Genomic DNA, 17,620 nt, shown 5'->3' with positions numbered 1-17,620 from the left:
ACATAAGAAGGAGGGGTTAGGGAGTTTCTCTCAGCCCTGCCAGCTATATGCCCACTGAATCATCCAGTCTTTGCAGAATCCACAAACGGGAAATCACAGTGTTACCTTTAAAAAGTAAATTTAAGAATTTATTTTTCTCGGGGTAAATAGTGATCAGCGTAGAGCAGTCTCGTACCGTTGCTCTTCCTCTCCCTTGGAATGCGTGCGGACAAGGGAAGGAAAGCAGTGCCGAGCGTGGGGGTGCGAGCTGGGAGCGAAGAGCAGCCACGTTTCCTGCCTGAAGCATGATTTCCATAATGGAAGCTGTCAAGAGGGGAGATGTTTCTGGCATTTGCAATCTGCAACTGCTGCAGCAGTTGATGAAGGGAAACAGTCTTGTTGCACAAAAATCATAAAAGTCGTCATACTGAAGATTTTAAAATGATTCAGCCAGTGCCATTCATCCCAGAGGCTGAAGGTTCAAATCTCAGTGCTTTGCTGATTCAAGGTTTGCTTGTTCCAGGAAATAAAATAGGCTGTCTTCTTTTTTTTTTTTTTTTTTTTTTTTTTTTTTTTTTCCCCTTCTTTTAATAGGCCCAAGCCCATGCACACATTTGCTTGTGTGTGTAAATATTCTTTGAAAGCAACTCTCAAGGTCTGGTAATACACATGGGTTTTCTGCATCTTGGATGTTGCTGGTTGCATCTGGAATTTGAAGGGGCCTTTCATGAAGCAGTCGCAGGCCCTCAGGTCTGCAGCGCTCACCTGAGCGCTGAGCGGCAGGCTGGGTTTGCAAGCGTCTGTTAAAATAATCTCATTGTGTTGCTAGATTTGCTTTAGGTCTTTGGTTTTAAAAGGTGATTACTCAAAGCCTTCACCTGCACAGCACTGGAAACCTTTTTTAATTCTTTGTGTCAGTTTCCATTACCGTGGTGGAAGAAACGAGCTTGTCGGGATCTGGTGCTCACAGACGCTGCACCCTGAGGGACTGCGACTCTCTCACATTTCTTTACTTTGTTTTTGCCCAGATCCTCAATGCGTTTTGCTTCTCTCTCTCTCTCTCTCTCTCTCTCTCTTTTGAATAGATAAAATATTTAAGTGATCCTAGTCACCTCTCAAAGTTACTTTTTTCTGTTCATAAAAAGCTGAAAATGGCCAACCTTTAGTAGTATGAGCAATGTTAGGGAAAACAACAAAACTATCAGGTCTTAAGACCTATATTCCTTTATATTAATTCTACAAGCAACCCCCAGTAAAGGGGAATGTGCAGCCCTGTCGCAATGATGTGCTATTGTGCCATGTAGGTATATAGTTACGGGATACCTGATCGTGTATTACGATACATGAACCTTTAGAGTTAGAACAGTTAGTTTAGAACAGTTCTACACTACAGCTATATTCTGCTTTTCAGCTGTCTTAAGGAGCTATAGAAAAATAGAAGTGCCTTTGTTTTCTTTGCTTTCAGTAGAGTTGGATATCAAGATGGGCACTGTTTTTCATAATATCATCAAAGAATGAGTAAAAAAATATTTAATTACACTCAGAGGACTAGACAGAGAGATATGACAACAATGACTTTTTTTAAAAAAAAAGTTGTTAACATTTTTTGTTACAGTCTCAGTATGAATCTGGTAATGAAAGAATCATTTTATGGTACTTGTGTCTGTAAGCTATACTGACATTTCTATTGAGTACAGAGCGCATCTTGATGTCCATATAGGAGATTATATGTGAATACATTGTGAAAACTGAGCTTTCGAAGCAACAGAGTATAACAAAATTAAACAGTACAATGTTAACCAGAATTAATTTACGAACCTTAGGAGCCAGCACATAAAACATTTGTGCGTATAGAGTCATTTTAAAAAAATGTAATAAAAATATTTCTGAGGATAATTTAAAGCATAAGGGACTGGAAGCTTATGCACATTTTACTTTTCCTAGCTTCACTGTTAAGGGAATTGACTCACCAGTGAGCAAGGTGACCTGAAGAGAAGGAAACGCTCAAATTGCGCATTTCACAAGCATTGCAGCAGTCTGTCTCGACTTGCTTTTATCATCTAGAAAAGGTTGTGCATATTCTATTTAACATGTAGTTATGAAGATTCCTATCGATGAGGAAAACATCCTGCCTTTGTAATTTTAATTATAGGCTTTGATATTGGGGAGGAGTGGGGGCTGTGGAGAGAGAAGAAGGAAGGGTGGTGCTTCTACTGAGAACTATTGTAGTGGTAGAAAGAAAAACTCCTAAGCCAGCCAGAGAGAACAGCATTTTGTAGAGTGCTTAACTAACAAGTTCTCCACTTACGAATATCTTAATCTCAGATTTTTTTTTTTTTTTATTTTATTCTGTTCATTTAATTAATGCTTAACTGGCTGGCTTGTGAGCAAACCACAGGGATGTGATCTTTCTGTTACCCAGCAATAAGCAGGTTGCCGGTTGTAGCGGCTCCTCTGCAGAAAGAACCAGTGGTATTTCATACTGAAACAACAATTATATATTTAGCGATGGATTTAGCAAAAAGTCTATTTCTCAGCAAATTTTAGAGTGACCGTGGAGGGACTATGGTACTGTGCCACCACAGGGAAGCTGACTCTTGAAATGAGGACGTATTTCTGGCTTTTTGAGGGAAGAGGATGGGAGGGAAATACATTGTCACTGATTTTGAAGGAAAACATTCTGCTTATGACAAGGTAAACTTTCTAGGACGCTTGCATATAAGAGTAATCAGGAAAACTATTAAGATAAGGAACATCTTTTTCTGATTATATTTCATGAACAAGGTAAATAGCAGCAGCTTCTCTTCCATGTTTCATTTATTAGAGCTCTCTGATGCAACTTTGACTTTTTGTAACACTCTCTTTGTATAGTTACTGTATTTGGTACCTGAATTGTAGTGAGTTGATTTGCGATAAGTTGGAGAGTAAATTATGAATTTCACTAGTAATTTCAAATGAGTCTGGATTTAAACCCTGGATCCTGAATGCACAGCTGACCAATACTGAGGAACAAACAGTGCTGGTTGGAAGCAGCCTTTCTAAAAAGAAGTGTTCTTGTGTTTTAAGGGTTTCATTGGACCTCCAGGTGTAGCAGGACAACCTGGACCTGAAGGAGAAAGGGTAGGTTTAATGAAACATCAGTGAAATATTGGAATCTGTGTGGAAAAGCAATTTGTTAATGATGTAATGTATGTTTGAATTGGTCCCTGAAAAAAGTAAAAAAGATATTACTATTCATTTGAGCCTTTGTCAAAAGGCAAAACTGATATGGAGAAAATAAATATAAATAAATAGATCATATCAAATTAGTCTAAGCAATGAAATACAATGGTACTGAAGTTAATAAATGTGGATCACCTGTAAATTATTATTTGGATTTAATCTAGGTCTGCAAGGATTAAGGGTCTCTTTTCTTAGCATTGAGTTCAGTAATAAACATATTTCGTTGAAGTAATTTTGCTCAGTCACTATTTGCCAGTTGTCAGATAATATTTAGAATAAAATTGTTCATAGCAATTTCAGTCTCTGTTACTCTATGCTTGAGCTTTTTTTTGTTTCTCTTGAGCACAAAGGATGCCTGGCCATGTACTCTAATGGAATGGGAATCTGACCCTTCTCCGTAGTTCAGCCGCTGTGTTCAGACTTGTGTTTCTGCTCCCTTCCTCCCCTGCTCGTTGCAGGCCATTGACCCTATGATTCTTTGTTCAGATCTTTTCTTTATGGTGCTTGTTCTCAAACTATCTTTTCCGATCAAGTGGAAGTTTAATTACTTGAATTTAAATTATTGAAGAAGAAAACCTAGTTATGATGGGTTATTTCTCCTCAGGGCATTCCAGGCATCCATGGCAAAAGAGGCCCCAAAGGCAGACAGGTAAGGCTTCCAACCCTTAGACTGCTGCTGCCAGCATAAATGCACCTGCTGTTCACTATATAATTTGAAAAATGTTACTCCTGTATTTTCTACTGATAACTTTCTATTGTTTCCAGCTAGTACTTCGCAGTACTGAAAATTCTGTGTAGGGTAAAACTATAACAAGTTCTGAAGTTAAGAACATTTAATATGATGAGCCTTGTGGATGGTTGTTATTTCAGCTTCCTGAGGGTTAAAATATGACAGAAGCACACAAATATATTCCTTAAAATTAGTGTTAGCAGAAGGTATAAATATGATACAAGTTTGAGAAGTTTAATTTTTGTGTTGGTTTAAATGCAAATCGGCAGCTTCTAAAGTCTGATATTTCCAAACTATGACAAATTAAAGCTGTCCTCTACTTACTGTATATTTCTACAGCTGAGAATAAGCACAAATCTTCCGAGCATACATTATCAAGTTTTACGTATTTCCTGTGGTATATCTTCTATGCCAAGTCTTTTGTTTTCTGCTGCAACCTTATTATTTTAGGTCTTTGAAGCTATCCAGGATTTTCCAGTTTTAACTAACTTGTGGTTTGCTATTGGAAACAGTAATAACTTCCCCACCCCGTCATGCACTCAGTTACATTTAGCATTTTGGATTACTTTTATGTACCACTTTGAACATGCTCATGCAGCAGTAGTGTTGCCGTTCACCTAGCTTGACCCTTGATGGATGCTGTAAAAATTGTGGAGGACTTCATTATTTTTTGTTTGGTGTGTGATCCTACTATTGTATGAAAAAGGTGCTAGCCTTCAGTAAAGGCCCTTTTGATGTAAAGAAAGGCACACAGAGAAGTGTCATTTAAACAGATAGACTTCATGCTTTCTGAAGCTGCTATTAAATTGATGAAGTATAACATCAAAGTAAGGTTCTGTTTTTTAATTATTCAGCTAATAGGACAGGGTGCTCCTATGCTTTATGAATGTATTGTAGTTCACCTATAATGTAAATTAAAAACTACTAATATGGTGACCGATGCAGCAAAGTAATTAAACAGGAGCCTGGTTTAGAGTGCTTTGCATAGCACTTTGCTCACAAACTTAGAGTGTGTCTGGTTTTTCGGACGGTGGTGGCTGTGGGGGGCCCTGTGGCAGAAGACGTTGTCAGAGTTGACAGCTGCAGTGATTCAGGGCAGCGCGTTGTCACTGATGACGCTTGGCGTGGGGACCGCAGAGGGCCTGAAATCAGGCTCTTGGCCCTGTCTAAGATGTAACTTACTTCTTTGGACAAGTTTTCTGTCAATAATAATGCTGGAAAAAGAATAGTCTTGACTGGCAAAGTTCCTTCTGGAAGAAAACAAATCCTGAATATGATCTAATTTTTTGGAAAGTAATCTGAAGAATAAAAGAAGTGGAGACTGTGGTCTTCCACTGGATAAATACAGTAGTTCATTTAATATTTAATAAGCATTGAAGACTGCAGAGCACAGTAGAAAGGTCATAGACAATTATACTTGATGATGTTTAGTTTACCGTCTTGAGAGACTGACAGGTAATATATTTGATATTTGACAAGGGATTGTATCATTGGTGTTCAAAATACTACCACTTAGCGGGCTTACTGAGTAGTTATTAGTATTTGTAATGTTTGACATATCTGAAATCGAACAGAATACTCAATTGCCAAAACCTTTATTGTGAAGATTACAGAGTGGAGATTTGTTTGAATTTGAGATTGGTTGGATATACAGTATGCTTTAAAGAAAACACTTTATAGGCAAAGCATGTGTATCCCATTTCTTTCCATTGTATGCTTACAGTACAAAATTTGGCTAATTCTGCAGTATTTTTAAATATTGTTGGGCTTTTTAATATGATAAGTTTTTACGTACGTCATTTGACCGCATTTAGGGGGAATGTTTTTACACAGTTTTCATCTGTTTGGGACTAGTTACAATCAGCAGTCAGCGTGACAGAGCAGACCTTATAAACTGTACTAAGAATTTATTAGTCTAGTCCATAGTAACTGTGCAAAATCAGTTAAGGTTCTGTTTTCTATTAAAATTATGAATAGTCTTCCTTCATATGTTTTATAGTAATGTGTTAGATGATAATACTGATGTAATAAAACATTTGTTGCACAGCAGTACTATTATACTACTTCTAATTTTAGATTTTTTTGACTGTTTTCCTAGGCTGAAAATTCTTCTCTTTTTCTACTTACTAAAATAGTTTTATCAGTATCAGTTAGACTTATGCTGTTGAGAATGGAGTTATGATGACTATGGGTAATCTGTCTCCTTCATAATTCATGGCATGCTTTGTTTTGTGCTGTATGTAAATATTCGTATGTGAGCTGGTAGCTGGTAAAGTGTCCCACTGCATTCTTCATTTCCCTTTTGATGCCTCATTTTTTTTTAAGATGTTAACGTATGTTATCTCAGTTTTGCCTTTTCCAACATCTACCAATGGTAGACAGTGTAACCAAAATATTATGCTATTAAAAAAGGATAGTAATTTAATCTTTGCCTGTTATGAGTTGGTAGCTTTTAGCACCACAGGCACTTTCAAATACCCATTTGGCATGTGTGAAATTTTCCATGTGAAAATTTGGCCAACAGTGTGTATGTTGAATCAGTGAAATCTGCTATAGAGATAATAAGCATATGAACCTCTAGCATTTAAGTGGTGAGACAGTAATACTGGAAAGGTCAGACCTTATGACTATGGCTACAGATTCTCATTTGCAAGTTCCACGACCAGATCCTGAGTAAAAATTTCATAGTTGTGAGAGGCATTCTTATTCTTTGCTTTTTTAAACTTGTGAGAGAATGCAAAAAAACCTTGAAGCCATCTCTTGGAAGACACAGACTGGTGAGATACGTGAAGAGCTGGGTGGCAGAAACTCTGCTTCAGCCAGAAGAGGATCGAAAAATAGCAAACCAGCACTCCCAATTTGCAGCAGAGTGCCCCGCTCCCTCCACGCGCGAGACAGGGATCGCAGCGGTTGAGGAAGAGCTGCAGGTGAGGAGGGTCCCGGCTGGACCCCTGGCCACCCTGGAGTCGTGGCAAGGGCGAGGAGCACAGCAATGCTGCACTGCCAGGCAGAGGACCCTCTGGGGCCGCAAGCCCCACGGGATCAGGCAGCTCAGGTATAACGTCTTTTGCAGGCTTCTCTGCGCTGAACCCAGCCTGGTCAGTCAGGTATTTCCACACTTCGCTGGAAGGAAGTCGCAGGCTGTACGATCTAAGAAAAATCAAAAGATCCAACCTTACAGATTCTGTGATTCTATGATCTGAATTTGCATCTGCAGGCAAATTATCACTATTTTAGAAGCCGTAAGAGTGTAACTTCCTTTTCTTTTTCATGTTAATGCTATTATCTACTTCTCCATTTCCATATATTTTTCACTTCATTACATAACCTTTGATTCTGTATTTTTAATGTCAGTCTCACGACAGTAAATTTTTCTCAGTGTGCAGCTGCAGTGCATACAGAATGCCCCACAACTGTTCTGGACAGTATTTGACATGTTAATGAAACCTAATGTCTGTCATTTAATACTCCCAAAGTAAAAGCTTTACACATCAAAGTCAGTGACAAAATGTCATTGATTTCATTGCTAGTATGATTTTTTTTTCCTCCCACTGCCTGATTCTCCACTCATTGAGTACACTATCAGATCATAAAATAATTAACTTATTAGTCATGTAGTCTATATTTAATGATTACATATGGAATTTATAATTAAACATATGGTTTGTGTTAAGTGAAAGTGCATTCAATTCAGCAAGCTTTTCTTTTTTTCAGAATGTCTATTTGTTTTGTGTTCACAAATGCAACCTTTACTGTGTTACTGTTGTTTCTAAAAGATGGCACAGGATTACTATGAATGTCTTGGATTAATTCACAGCATCAGAAGTGGTGTCAGGAATTAAGAGTTTAAGTTATTTCAACATACTCTTTTGGCAGTGTGTATATATAGATATTTTATATACACATTCATTTTTATAGAATTTTTGTTTTAAGTTGTAGTTGAAACCTAATATGGCTTAAGCAGTCCTTGAAGTACTTTGTTTTATGAGATGATTTTCCCACCTCCTTTTTGCAGTTCTATATTGTCTTCCTGACTGCTGGTGGTACAATATTGTGAAATATAACCACATTTAAGAAAAGAAACTATCCAGCTGTATAGATGTCTTCTAAATAAGGCAGTAAAGTGCCAGTACAGAGTGTGGGGGGGTTTCCATTTAATTTTGATTCTTACTTTGCAAGAAGCTTTTACACTTCACTTGGCCAACCTGATTTCTTCTACATTCTTGTGTTTAAGGGAGTTTGCTATCTCTGATAACTTAGGCTCTAAAGCAAAAACTCTGGAAAAAATGAATGAGGCTTTCCCATGTCTTGTTTGCCTTACTGTTTCAGTCTCTAGAGGCAGATTGAGGAAGATAAGTGTTCACACTGCTAAGGACAGTGCTGTGCTAGAAGGGTGGGAAATTTGATTTCAAATGCACGTTTGTCACACCGAGTCTGGAGCCATTGATATTTGGGGAAGAGCAAGATGAAACTGAAAGACAGAATATTTTTGTGAATTCTGTAGGCCACAGGAAAAAAAAAAAAAAAAAGAAAAAAAAGAAACGAGATCAAAAGATCTTGAGGTAAAAGCAGGGAAATAGGAGCCTCTAAGCACAAACAGTCTGAGTTATATAGCTATAATATTGCTTTCAAAGCACTCGGTTTTCTGATTTTATCCTTCACTTACATTAAAGTTACCTTTGGACATGATTTTAGAAGACAAAACAAGATTTGAACAGTGCAGCTGAAATCCCCCCCCCCTTTCCCTCCATCTCTCTCATGAATTTCTAAGATCTATAGGAATTTGGTGCTCAAACCATCCTTTGTGTCTTGGATCGTAAAGAACAAGTATTCTCTTTTCTGCTTTAGGGCTTTCCAGGTGACTTTGGAAATAGAGGACCACCTGGTCCAGATGGGAATCCTGTAAGTATCAAATTATGTGCTGATTGTCGTGGTAAAATATGCAATATTCACGGTTAATTCCTTTCTAAAATAAAAAGGATATTTTTGCCTAAAAAGCAATTTTCTGGTGCCTGCAGGAAGTTTTCTGTAACTTCTAGGTGGAAGGTGCTAGGACAGTACTGTAATGAGGAGTAGTGTAAAAATGAAAAGGACCAGAAAGTTGCTGAGAGCACGTAGTTACCACTGCTCAGGTGCTGGCTACCTGGAGAATCAGATGTTTTGCTGTTCCCATTGCATTACTGATTGATGTTTTTGTCTTCAGAAAGTCTTGCATTGGATATTTGATTTTTGCGTTCTTTATTTAAACCATAATTCTGGGATCCCATTAAAAAAAAAAAAGAGACATTCTCAATTTGTGCGCCAAACCTCTGGCTTTTGTATGTTCATGCATTTGGTAGTTGATTTTATCCTTTGAACGCACTATTGCTAGTTTGTTGTTTAGTGCCCTGCAGTCAGTATGGTAACAGCTCCATCCTTGGCGGCGTGTTCGCGGAAGCGCTCTCGTGGCCCGGTACCCGCCGTGGCACTGTCCCGTCGCTTTGCTGGCTGTCCTCAAAGGAGCTTTGCTGTCTCGCCCTACTCGTAGGGAAGCTCTGGCTGCAGACTCCAAACTCGGGTTTCCTTTGGGGTGAGAAACCAGCGCAGAGGGCTGTGGGCCGGACGAGGGAACGGCAGGGTGAATCTGCTCTCGCTGCTGGGTCTCGTCTGGAAACCGCTCTCAGTTGGCCTCTGAAGGCCCCTCGGATGTGGTCAGCAGCTGGGCAGAGCTGGTCTGCTTTTCTAAAGACCGGACTTCTCCTGACCCCAGGACTGGACACTTGCTTTAGGAGAGCTTCCATGAATTTGGCTGGTGCAGTTGTTATCATTTGGTGCCAGCATTTTGGAACGTGAGAAAAAAATTGTTCTACGTTTCTGAGGCGAAGTTCCCCTGGGGGATGTTAGATGGTGTCAGCCTGGTGCTCGTCGCTTTGAAAGTGCTCTGAGGGGTCGTAAGCGTGACCGACGGCTTTGCAAGCGGCATGCAAGGGTGAGCTCCGCCTTGCCTTGCTGGCGCTCCCGGGTCCCCCTCCTTCCTGGAAAGCAGATACGCTTTTTCCACAGGATCTGAAGCACTTTAATAGAAAAAAGCTCACAAAGCCTAGAATGTGCGTGTTTTAACACAAACTTTTGCAAACAGGCTCCTTCTCATCTGCCGAGGCAGCTGCAGCGCTCACGGCCTCCCGGGGCAGGCGGCAGCCCCTCCGCCCTCCGCCTCGCCGCCGGGCTCGCTCGGGCCGGGGCCGGGGCCGCGAGGGGGCAGGTCGAGGCCGGAGGCGCCGCCGGGCCGCGCCGGGCCCGGCTGCCGTGACCCGCTGGCCGCTTCCGAGCGGGCCTGGATTTGCTCGCGTGAGAACCAGCGGTGGTGGCGGCCGGTGACGGGCTGCGGTGAGCCCGCAGCGGGTTTCCGTCGAGCGGCGCGTCCCGGAGGCCGCGGAGCCCGCGGGAAGGGCGCCGGGCCAGGCCGTGGCCGTGGCCCTCGCGCGCCGCGCGGCCCTGGAGCTGGCAGCAAGTGGCGCTTTTCAGGAACTCCTTGCATAAACCCCAACTTATTTACTTGGCAGATCCCTTTTATGTATCTTACTCGAACCGATAACTTGTTAAAACACTAAAATTTTGATAATCTAAAGTTTTTTGTCTTTCAAGGGAGTTGTTGGTGGTGTTGGTCCTCCTGGATTTCCAGGGCTAAGAGTGAGTAGACTTCTATTTATTTATTTTGGTTTGGCTACTCTACAATGTTTATGTTGTATGTTTGTGGAAAAGTTTCTTAAAAAAAAACCACAAGAATTCAGGGATTCTGGGAGTTATTTAAACAGATTTTTTTTTAATTAGCCATGATTTTAATTAAAATCACTTCACAAAATTGCTGTTGTATTGCTTGTATGGAGCACTTGCATACTGGTTTTCTATTTGTGTGCTTGTTTCTGATCTTCTCTGTCTGGATTTTATTTTATTGAAATGACTGAGTTTGCTGGGGGTTTTTTCAGTGTTGTCCTCAATTTTTCCCTTTTGCGTGTATTTTTAGAGTAAGCTTGCGCTGCCCGTTACACGGTTACGAAGCGTAGCTGTCCAAAGGCAGCCGCTCCGCGCTGCCACTCGCTGTGACGCTCCCAGGCAGTGTGCCCTTACGCCCTTGTTTCAAATAATTCATGTGTTTACTGATAAACGCGTCGGCGATGCTGGCTCAGTTGAGGCTGGTTACCCAGCCTTGTCTGGAGTTCATAATATGTGGGAGAAAATAACATGTTTACGCTTGAATTAAGAAAGCCTTGATTGTCTTTTTTTCTTTCTTTCTTTATAATGTCTTGATGTCATTCTTGAAAACTTTGTTAGTTTACACTGATGGCCATCTAACTTTTCCTTTGAAGTATGACAGTTGAGTTCTATTATTATTACTTTTAATTATATGCTTGTAATAAGAAATGTTGCTATAAGAAGTCCCTTGCTGCCTGTTTGGGATTGTTATGGCATTGCTGTAGTGAAGGCACAAACTTGGTTAAGGAACCCCTGCAGCTCGCAGCCTCATCGTGCAAACATGACTCACCGGTGGTCTTGGTTGAGCCAGCTGAACCACTCATGAAGTGGCTAGAGGTTGCACTCTTGGGAGTTTGCTTTGAATTATAGTTTTTTTTTTGTTTTTTTTTTTCCCTTACATATCCATCTTTGGAATTTTATCTCAAGGACTTTGATAGCCATACAAATATATTTGAAGTTTTTAGAAAAAAAATCATATATCACTTCTATAAAGATACTTCATTACTACAATTATACTTAGTCAGCAGTTTAGCCCTTCCTAGAATTTGTAAGTATAGATATTTGCAGATCAGAGATCCATTTTCTATGTTGCTGAGTTGCAATCATTTTCACAGAGATTGTGTCAATAATTTTTTTTATAAAATATACATGTTAATGTCAATGTGACCAGTCCAAAGCCTTTGCCACTGATATGTTTCCAAAACACAACCATAAGGAGACAAAAAAGACTTTTAACCCAGTGTCATATTGGAGTGGAGTGTCTTGTTTTAAGCCTCAATTTATGTTGAAGAAAGTTTGCATTCAAAGGTTGTCAGTAAAACAAAGGTTAGTTTTGCCAAAAAAAAAAAAAAAAAAAAAAATTAGACTCTCAGATATGCAGTAATAGCTGTTTTTTTTTTTTTTTTTTTTTTTTTTTTTGATGCTGGAATGAGTAGACTGTATGTTTTTAAATTACTCCCACATATAAATGATAGGAGCAGATTTGTTCAAAACAATCGTACTTAGGAGAGTTGATGGCATAGTTAGTTTTTAATCAGCACAAAATCTATAAGGGTTTTGCCTGTAAGCTCCATTTGTGTGGGCTACTGCCTATCATTTCTACACGGGAACCTTTGCACAGTTCCAGCTGCGTAAAAGAACACAGAGTATGCGCACGTTTACATATTTTTTTACACAAAGTGAATATTCCTTAGCTTAGACAAAAATTGAGGTTTGCTTCCTCATCATGTACAATTACTAAGCTAATTGCTCTTGTTACTAGTTTTTGCTTCTGCAGTGTAACAATTTGGGGCAGAACTTCTCTAGACAAAACCCTGCTATTCTCATCTTTTCTTGGTATTGGAGTTTAAACCCCAAGAAGTGTTGCAAGTTTTACATCATCTGCTACTACTCCCTTTGACTGCTTTTTTATGGAGCAAGAGCTCCCTTGATGCTTTGCTGCTGTGTTTATAGCTGAGGTGGGTGTATGTGTACTGAAAAACCATGACATTTTTGGAGGCAGAAGTAATTTTGCAAATAAACTTCTGGTCTTAACTGAGTGTAGTGCTTGGGATAGCAAACGTGTGGACAAAAATACATATGCACAAGTGCCTGTGATGTGCAAATGCTGCACAGTAAAGGTAGGTAGGGTCACTGTGTGTCCTTCTGACAGCCTAAGAGATCTGAATGTGTTGGGATGTTTCTAAAGGTATCTTGTTTCCTTGAGCTAAGACATGTTAGAAATGTTGCTTAAGGACAGCTAACTCTCCCTGGTTGATAAGACTTTACAGAATCACAGAACAGTTGAGGTTGGAAGAGACCTCTGGAGATCATCTAGTCCAACCCCCCTGCTCAAGCAGGGTCACCTGGAGCATGTTAAACAGGATCACATCCAGGCAAGATTTGAATATCTCTAAGGAAGGAGACTCCACAACCTCTCTGGGCAACCTGTTCCAGTGCTCGTTGCTCTCACAGGAAGGAAGTTCTTCCTTATGTTCTTCTTTCCTTTACTGATACAGTGAGACTTTGCAGTTGAGGGAAAGGGCCAAGAAATGTTTCCTCCAAATTTCTTAACAGCCTTTGGAAACTTCCAAAGCTCCAGCAAATCTGTGTGGTTTAAAAACAAGGTCAATACGTGACTGAGTAGAACTTTGGTAACTCATGGGATGAGTCTTGTATGGATGCTCACACAGTGCAGAGGCATAATCAGCAAAGCTTACCCCTGTGCACCCCTCTGTATCTCTGTACTGCATCAGATTAGTGCTCTTGTTCCCAGTTTCCCTGACAGTAAGATAACTGGAGGAGTTATGCCTTGTTCTGTATTTTCTTTACAAGGAATTGTTTACCCTTTAAACTGCAGAGTCTTGCCAAGACCCTGGGGAATTTTGGGTGACATCCACCATCCGTAATAGTTTGTGCAGCACCACTCCATTCCTGCACTGCACCTGCTCTTCCCAAATAGATTCATGCACTCTGGCCTCAATTTTTACATGGCCCTGTTCTTGCAAGTGCTGGGTATCATCCAAAACTGAATAAAGAATTAGAGACCTTCACATTTGTCCTGGAATACTTAGTCAATTGTAGCACATTATACCACTATAAGATGAAATGTTGAACATTAGATTAATAATATATAATAATATATAATATATATTATTATATACTAGCAGAAGCCAACAATATTCAAGTAGCTTGTCCAACCCAGCCGTACCCAGTGTCAAGAGCTAAGTATACTTACTACGTTTGTTCACAAGAACAATGGTAAAGCGAGCAGCACGGGCAAGCTGAGTCCAAGAATTACGTTCTTCCACGACTTTTTCAATATATCGAAACTGTTGCCAAGTTCAGAGTTTTGCCTGGCAGAGCGGTAAGTCTCTGATGATTTGCAAGGATATCAGTTTTAGTAAGATGAGGGTTTTGAGAAAATTTGCTACTGCAATTACCAGAGCAAATTTTTCTCTTAAAATGAATGTTTTTTCCTTTAAAAATACCTTCCTAATACTAGGAAGCATTGGTTTTCCCTTCCTTATATCTTGACCTTTTTATTCAGCAGGTAGAAGCTATTTATTTTTATTTTCACTAATCACATATCAGTGATGGAAAAGATAGGTTTCATGTAGCCCAAGTAATTTTTATTTTCGTTGTTGTTGTTTTATATTTTAAAACACGGCTAAATCAAATTATATGTAAATAATACACTAGTATCTGTATTTCTGAGGATTGAATGGTATTCTTAACAGTATCAGCTCAACAGACACTGTATATTCAGTCCTCTGTCTTGAACAGTGAAAATGAGTTTTAATTTTTCACTTCTAATAAATGCAGAGCGAATGTCCCAAAATAGATTTATATATATATATATATCCTTGTATTGCTATAACACTCCTTACCAACTTCAGCTGTGCAAACCAATATCTAAAATGACATGAAACAGATGTCAGCATTGGTATGTTTGGAAGGTAGTTGCTCTGCACAGATAAAATGGACCGAAGACGTGGTATGTGGTAAACATATTTATGAACTGATTTTATGTCTCATAAGATTGTTTACACAATCAGCAGGCTTATTTTTCCTACAAAAGGAGGTGGATTGCTCCCCACCTTCACTTGCGTGCTCTCCCTCTTCCCTACATGCGTGCTCGCTCGCTCTCTTTCGCTTCTGCAATGGAACTGTAAGCCCAGAAAGTAGGGATGTAATAAGGGCTTGGACCTGGAAGCAGTTAACCTGCCTGTCAGAACTTAGGTTAAGAGTGCACATGTGGTGCAATTTTGGGAGAAGTCCAACTCTTTCTTTCTTTCTTTCTTTCTTTTTTTTAAGTTGTAGAAGCCACTGAGAGATATTAAAAAAAAAAGGCAAATTTTCTTTTCTTTTTCTTTTTTTTTTTTTTTTAGAGCTGTCACTATTCACAGTAGAATAATTTCTTTAAGCCAAATTTAATGCTCGCAGAATAGTGCAAGCATTATAGTCACACAACCCCAAAGACAGAGACGGATTAGCCGCTGAATGTGCAGCTGTAGTAGAAAGGAGAAGTTCCTTATTCTACATTGCCATGGATACATAATATTCAGAAGAGGGAAGCTTGGTTTTTGGTGTTACTGCTGATGTGGATGGGAACCATATTGGTGGAAGACTTGTGATATGGATACTTTCTCCCAAGAAATTAGACTGACAAAGATTTTTGGTTTCTGTCTGTGGTGCAGAAAACACCATATCGTATTACCAGTCTCTAAGTTACTACACTTCAGCAAACATTTAATGCAGTCACCTTTTCTGCTATCTCCTAGGGAGGCGTTGGGCCAGTAGGACCAAGTGGACCATCAGGAATTCCAGGGCCAACGGTACAGTGTGAAATGTTCCCACAGCCAGGTGCCTTCACTGCTTTCCAAACTATGGACAAACTTTGGATTTTTATTTTCTTCACTTTAATAGGGTCTTCCAGGGAGTGTGGGACAGCCTGGAATGAAAGGTGATAAGGTGATTTAAATATTTCTGTTATCCTAGAGATACAGTCTTGTCAGACTTCCTTTATCAAAACTTGAGAAAAATAACATGTTTGACAAAGCCTTCAATTTTTCTTTTCTCCTCTGCTTTTTCTTTTTATAAACTAGTGCAGACCTAGAATCTAATCCTTTGGGCAAGCTTACTTCTGGATAGGGTCCTTCTTACTGAGCATAACAGTGTCTAGTGCTGAGTCTGTAGGGTTTGCTGGACTTGGTGCTGCAGTGCAACATCTTGCACTGCTATTCAAAGATCTGTGCTACAGCTTTCAGTACTAAGCACTGATTTTATTTCTCTCCTTCTCTAATTTTGAGAACTACACTGCTATAAGCTACATGCATATATTTGTATAAAATAATATCTTGTTTAGGGTGAACATGGCCTTGCAGGAGAGCCAGGAGACCAGGGGTACCCAGGAGACAAGGTAATTTATAATTGCACTATTTTACAGAATTGTCCAATTTCAGTCACTTCTTTAAGCTTTTGAGTCTTTTGAAGTGCAATAACTCAGTTGCATAAAAGTAGAATGCAGTAGTAAAAATTACTGGGTACCACGGCATTAAAATTTTTTTTTAATGCTATGCTAATTAAAACTCAATTGGGGAAAGTAGTCAAGACCAGGTAAAGGGCATGAGCAGGATTCTGGCTGCCACGTTCAGAGATGCATCAACCAGAAGAAGTTTGGTGTGATCTGTTTCCAACTGAAACCTGCTCAGAAGCTGGTACTTTCCCTTGATCCTGAGACTTCCTTTGGACTTCATCTGGACCAGCTTTAGTTAGCAGTAGCCCATGGTCTGGCATGTCGGTTGATTGGAAACTGAGACAAACAAGTGTTCTGCTTCTGCTTTGACTGGTACATCAGAAGAAGTCAGTAAAACAGCACATCATTTGAACTCTTTTGCTGAACTCATTTCAGATTCCACAGAATGATTTTGAAGCCTGCTTTGGATGGCAAAATGTAGCAATTTATTTATTGCTTCCAACATAAGGCAATGATACATTTTCATGTGTATTTAATAGCTTTCTTTTTTTCAGGGTGCTCTTGGTTTACCAGGGCCCCCAGGGATCAGAGGAAAGCCAGGACCTCCTGTAAGTTTAAACATTTACTTTGCTCTCAGTATTACCACTATATGTTATATTTGATATTTCTGTGTTTCACATTTAGGCCGCATGTAATTCTCTAGAAGCCACTTATATCAAAATGCACAAAGAATAAGGCCTAAGTTTGTTTTATTTCTGGTGACTTACAATTGGTGACTTAGATCCTGACATGTGAGTTATAATATAAAGTATATATTATGTATGTCGGATTTTAATATGGGAATTACTTATGACCTTTGACATTCTGTGGCAGTTGCTTTCAGGGATTAGAGATCGTGGTAATGCTAGAACCAAATTCACTAAGAGCTTTGGGAGCCACCCAGATGACCATTTGGGCTAGATGAATTTGCAGAGTGTGGGAAATCTCAAAATAATGGCCAGTCATTTTGCACAGGGATGAGAGTCATTACAACTCATGTATTATAGTATTTACTGATTTGAGGTAATTTAGAGGCACCTATTTCAAAATGTTAAGATATAGCTTAAGGGTCTGATGTTACCTGTAACATAAAATAAAGCAGTTAATGATTTTCCTTCTAATAATGTAGTCCTGAGCTTCTGATTCTTGTTATTTGACTTCATGGTTTTAATTTTTCGCTGCCTCTTTTTCTGTGTATAATTAAGAGCAGTCAACACTTAATGCTTTTTAAAGTCACTCCAGTCTCAGCTTTCATATGTGACGTGAAACCACCATTGGATAACCTATGTGGCTGTCTTAAATGGTATAGTTCCTTAGAATCAATAAAATACCCTCTTATTTTGTACTAGATAACTTACAGTGTAAACCTTGATCCTGCAAGACTTGTACAAATTTGCTTACCCTTACATGAAAAAATATGACCCTGTTGCATTTAAAGACAAACGTGTGCTTTAGCCCTT

At 39.4% G+C, this 17,620-nt stretch overlaps 1 protein-coding gene across 1 annotated transcript in view; it reads left to right on the top strand.

Annotated features, from left to right (window-relative positions):
- COL24A1 (collagen type XXIV alpha 1 chain) overlaps positions 1 to 17,620 on the top strand; it is a 146,641-nt gene that overhangs the window by 44,997 nt on the left and 84,024 nt on the right. The window contains exons 11-18 of the mRNA XM_062581626.1: positions 3,046 to 3,099; positions 3,806 to 3,850; positions 8,780 to 8,833; positions 10,556 to 10,600; positions 15,427 to 15,480; positions 15,572 to 15,616; positions 16,011 to 16,064; positions 16,676 to 16,729. Of these exons, the coding sequence (XP_062437610.1) occupies positions 3,046 to 3,099; positions 3,806 to 3,850; positions 8,780 to 8,833; positions 10,556 to 10,600; positions 15,427 to 15,480; positions 15,572 to 15,616; positions 16,011 to 16,064; positions 16,676 to 16,729 (405 nt within the window). The remainder of the gene's footprint in view (positions 1 to 3,045; positions 3,100 to 3,805; positions 3,851 to 8,779; positions 8,834 to 10,555; positions 10,601 to 15,426; positions 15,481 to 15,571; positions 15,617 to 16,010; positions 16,065 to 16,675; positions 16,730 to 17,620) is intronic.

Source organism: Rhea pennata, chromosome 8, assembly GCF_028389875.1.
Source record: "Rhea pennata isolate bPtePen1 chromosome 8, bPtePen1.pri, whole genome shotgun sequence".
NCBI classification, from domain to species: Eukaryota; Metazoa; Chordata; class Aves; order Rheiformes; family Rheidae; genus Rhea; species Rhea pennata.
The sequence above is the reverse complement of the archived record's forward strand: the minus strand, read 5'-3'. Positions and strand labels throughout refer to the sequence as shown.